General features: G+C 44.8%; 1 protein-coding gene across 1 annotated transcript; it reads left to right on the top strand.

Annotated features, from left to right (window-relative positions):
* Window positions 1–938: 938 nt before the first annotated feature.
* On the top strand, window positions 939–4,279 carry GKN2 (gastrokine 2). Its single transcript, XM_056508553.1, has 6 exons — window positions 939–1,024; window positions 1,564–1,617; window positions 2,090–2,221; window positions 2,702–2,812; window positions 3,593–3,746; window positions 4,032–4,279. Exons 1-6 carry the CDS (start codon window positions 1,013–1,015, stop codon window positions 4,121–4,123), a joined length of 555 nt encoding a protein of 184 aa, XP_056364528.1. The 5' UTR covers window positions 939–1,012; the 3' UTR covers window positions 4,124–4,279.
* Window positions 4,280–4,495: the final 216 nt, after the last annotated feature.

A 4,495-nucleotide genomic window follows, 5' to 3' on the forward strand; every position in this document is an offset into this window, starting at 1 on the left:
TTATGACCTTCTAGTAGAAAGCAGAGTGTGATTCATCCAGGTGCCAGCACTGGCTGGTGCAGAATAGCAGATGAGGAGGAGTCACCTGAGAGCACCAGAGAACATTCTCATGGTGACACCGAAATTTGGCATTTTCACAAAATGCAGAAATCAGCTTTAAAGGGGGAATCCCCATCCTGCTCCTTCTGCTTGTGACCTGTGTGCACCACACTGAGTTTTCATGTCAGTGCTTCGTGTGCTGGGGAGGCCAGAAGTGCCCCAGGCTGTCCTGTGGAGCACAGCTGGAGTTCCCAGCTCTGTCACTCATTTCATTCCTGTGCTCTGTTCGTGGTAGAAGCTGATCAAAAATGAGCAGCAGTCTTGTCAAGAGTCCCTGCACCTAGAATGCAGTGATGGAGTCCCACAGTGGTTTGGGTTGGAAGGGGCCTTAAAGATGATCCAGTTTCAACCCCCTGCCACAGGCAGGGATGTCACTCACTGCCAGGTGGCTCAGGGCCCATCCAATATTTTCAGTGAAAGAAAGGCTGAAGAATTGGTGTGTTTGTTAGCTGACATGGAGGCCACCATGACACAGGCATTTCCTCCTGGCATTTCTCTGCAGACTATCCATCAGGCTGTTGGGGATTGTGTTTCAGAAGACAAAATGCAGTTTGTATGGATAAATAGCAATGTTATTCCCAATGTCACTTAATTCTGGATAATATCCTGTTAAATATTTAAAAAAATAGAACCAGCAAGACTAAAGTTTGAACCAGTGAATAATAGCCATTTGCAGAGTGATTGATTTACTGAGACTTACTGAGTGCTTTAAATATATCTGGGTCAGGTTATCTGTGCCAACCCAAAATTCAGATAGGAGGCTTACGACATGTAGATATGGACTTGTTCGAGTCATGAAGGAAAGTTCTGTCAAGTGTTTCCCACACCTCCAGCAAGATATAAAAGTTGAAGGTCTCTGGGATTTCCTTGCGTTCTCACCTTCTGCAGCGTCTTGTTCTCATCTGAAAGAAAAATGAAGAGATTTGTGAGTATCTCCATTTCTGTTGAACTTTTAATGCTATAAGTTCCTCTCTTTTAGAAACGAAACGATAGAGAAGAAGATGCTGAAGTAAGTGGTGCAATACAGTGGTACAATAATGTGACCTCCCCGTTGTTTCTTTGGGTGGAAAGAGGGGAACTTACATTTCTTGGGTCAGCAAAGTCAGTGGACGCCTCATTTGAGCAAAGAATGCAGAATTGGTTACAGTTCAGAAGGGGGGTTTATTATTTATTATTATTTAATAATTGCAGTTGTCGAGGCAAATCAAGAAGTAACATGGCATCAAGGATGGACTTCTGAAATCTGTAATGGTTAAGTTATTCTGCTTTTTCAGTTACAGGCAAAGGAGAGCCTGATAGCAAACACTTTACAATGAGGAATTGTAGCTGCTTTCAGCTAATATACATGCTAAATGGGTTATTTTTCAAACTGATGCTCCAGCTCCTTCCCTCAGTTCATGGACTGGGGTTTTTATGGCATTGCGTGGTGTTTCTGACAAGTGAGAATTCTGATTCCTTTCACAGACTGCAGTCCTCATTTGCCTGGGAGTCTTCTGGGCTCAGACTTCTGCATTGAGCGTGAGTAGAGTGATGAGCCTTGTCCTGCACAGGAGTGTTTAAAATTTGTTTGGTCCCTGGACAGGGGGAATAGAATAGGAGGAAAACCACAGAAGAAACTAAAGTTGCTTATTGTCAAGTGTAGAGAAAAAGCTTTTGCCAGAGGTTCTGTACAGGTGCAAAGTAACAAAAAGTCAGTGGGACAGAGGTCCCCTTAGCTCAGTCAAACATTGGGAGGCTGGAGCAATCTTCTGCCAGTCCCTGCTGCCCAGAATGACTGGGATATCCCAACAGGTTTTCTTCAGCCTTCAGAAGGGCCTGTTTGATAACTGACCTCCAGCTCAAGAGTTCCTCAGACTCCTCCAGGTTTCTTAAGGGATTTCGTATTTCCTAAATACTAAAGCATTGGGGGAGGCAGAAACACTGGGGGTTGTTGCACCTGCTAAAGATGGAAGCCAGGTGATAACCAATGATTTTGTGCTTTTTACCCAAGACCTTTACCCTGCGAGATCCTGTCAGCAACTATGTCACTGGGACCATGACCATCCACAACGAGGAGCACATCGTCGACGTCCACGTCCGCTCCGGCATCTACTCCTCTGACACCATCTTTGACTACACACATGTGAGTAAATCCAGGGATCTGCCTCAAATTAACCCCTGAGAATTATTTTAGTGTGTTCTCACAATCTTGTCCTGGAACACTGTTTCTTTGAGGACTCCCAGCACCTTTTCCCCTCCTTGGCCATCCCCTTTCTTCACCTGTACAATGGGGCAGTTTAAAGGACAGGTAATGAAACCTGAGGTGGCAGTTCCTGGAAGTGAGAAGAAGGTCCCTGGCTTCAATGGGGCTGCAGGTGAGGATGGGCTGCCAGCACTCATGGGCAGCAGAAGTCTGTCACAAATGATGCTTCCAGTCTCAGGGACAGGCACCAGGACAGGCTGGCTCCATCCCCAAAGGTGAAAAAGGCAATGCAGTCACTCCACAGCAGCAGCTTCTGCAGCCACTTGCTGTTCCTTCAGATTGCCCCAAAGAGTAAAGAGCAGCAGTCAATGGCAGCATTAGCCATTTCTAATGCTTTAACCTCAACTCTTTCTGTCACAGGGCTATATTGCAACCAGGTTATTTTCACGAAATGCCTGCTTTATCATGAAAATAAAGAAGGAACTTATCCCAGAGCTGCAAGAGATTGGACATCTGGCTTTTGAGAGAGAGGTGACTTTGTGGGGAGCCCTGACTGCTGGCAAGGGAGGGATGGGAGCAGTGTGGTGTGAGGGGGACTCTCCTGTCTGCCCCTAGAGCAGCTCAGGAATGACTTGTGCTGTCTTAGCAACGATGGAGCTGTTCTGACAAGACACAGCCTGAAGGGAATATCATGCAGAGCATTCTTTTAAGATAATGAACCATCAAGGCCCCCCTGCAGTTTTATAGGGGGGTGTCAAGGTGTCTCAAGCTGTACAATCCCTTGTCCTGGGAACTGCTGTAATTTGGCTGTTTTGAGGAGATCACAATGTAAGTTCAGGCAAACTTTCCCTTTATTCATTGTCCTGCTGATACTTTGACCTTGACATTGCTTGATTTTTTTTTTCCCTCAGAACAAAACGTAGAGATCAATTTACTTTTTGACCAGATTTTGACTTCCCTATTCAGGCTGAGGTTTCACAAAGAGACTGGAAGTATTGCCTGGAGGTGAACTGGAGTTCTGGCCCATTTTGTGCCAGCCCAGTAGCACATTTACAGCAAAACTTGATGCCAATAATTTAACTTATTATGGTAATACAGCTCAGGCTTGCTGTGTTGACATAATTAATATCTAGTGAATTTTGTTACTGAATATATTTTTTTTTTTTTCATTAAAGCATGAAGCTTCTTTATCTAATGTTTTTTGGTGAGGCAAAGGAAGGTGATTTTATATTTGGGAACCTTCTCAAAGGGTGTCCCAGTAGAGTGATGCTAAAGCCACATTTCTGATGGTGTTTAACCTTTTCTTCTTAGACCATGAAGGATGTATACTCTCCAAATAATGTGTGGGCCCAGTTCCAGCCTGGCAATTCCAGGCTGGGGAATTTTAAAGACTGGATTCTCTATGGGAAGCACATTGAAAATCTCTGCACGGGGCTGCCTCTCTACCAGCTGGTGGCCACTGAACGTAAGTCCCAGCTCAGGGTGCTCTGGCCCTGCCCAGGGCACCTCCTCCCCTGTGAGCCCAAATCCTCCTGGCACCTGGGAGCTGTGCAGACATGTCTTCCCCTTGAAAACAATTGTTTTGCACAGTTTTGAGACAAACAGGAGCCTTGAACAGGGACATAACTGGGGGGTTGAGATTTGAGTATTGAAGACTTTTCCTATCTGGATACAGGGATGTCATCTGGAAAGGAGATACTGATATAAATACTGCTACTGATACTATCTTCATTTTCTTGGGATTTTTCAGCAACAATGAATGTTGATGGCTGTGCCAGTGCCGGGATTCCAAGCATTTTGGGCCTTAAAATCTGTCAAGAGCTCATTGCAACTGGATCTTGACATTTCTGTTGCAAGGAAATGCCTTTTTGCATGTTTTAGTGATGGTAACCATGTTCTCAGCTGGAACAGAATTCGGGTACAAGGCTCAACCTGCCTGTCCTAAGCTTTGATGCATAACAAGCCTATGACAAACAAATAAATAAATATAATGCTTTAATAAATAAATAGAATGCTTTGCCTGATTCTTCTGCCCAAAATCAGAACACAATGACAGTGGGCCTTGTGAGCTGCTCTGCAGAAAAGACAAATTTCCATTTGGTCCATTCCTGTGCTGGGGCTGCAGCATGGCCCAGACATTGGTTTGTGCTTCACAAAGAACACAAACAGAGCAGATTTTTCCATTGGAGAATTTCACTTTGGCATCAAATCCAG

The sequence above is a fragment of the Oenanthe melanoleuca genome, chromosome 22 (genome assembly GCF_029582105.1).
Source record: "Oenanthe melanoleuca isolate GR-GAL-2019-014 chromosome 22, OMel1.0, whole genome shotgun sequence".
Taxonomy (NCBI): domain Eukaryota; kingdom Metazoa; phylum Chordata; class Aves; order Passeriformes; family Muscicapidae; genus Oenanthe; species Oenanthe melanoleuca.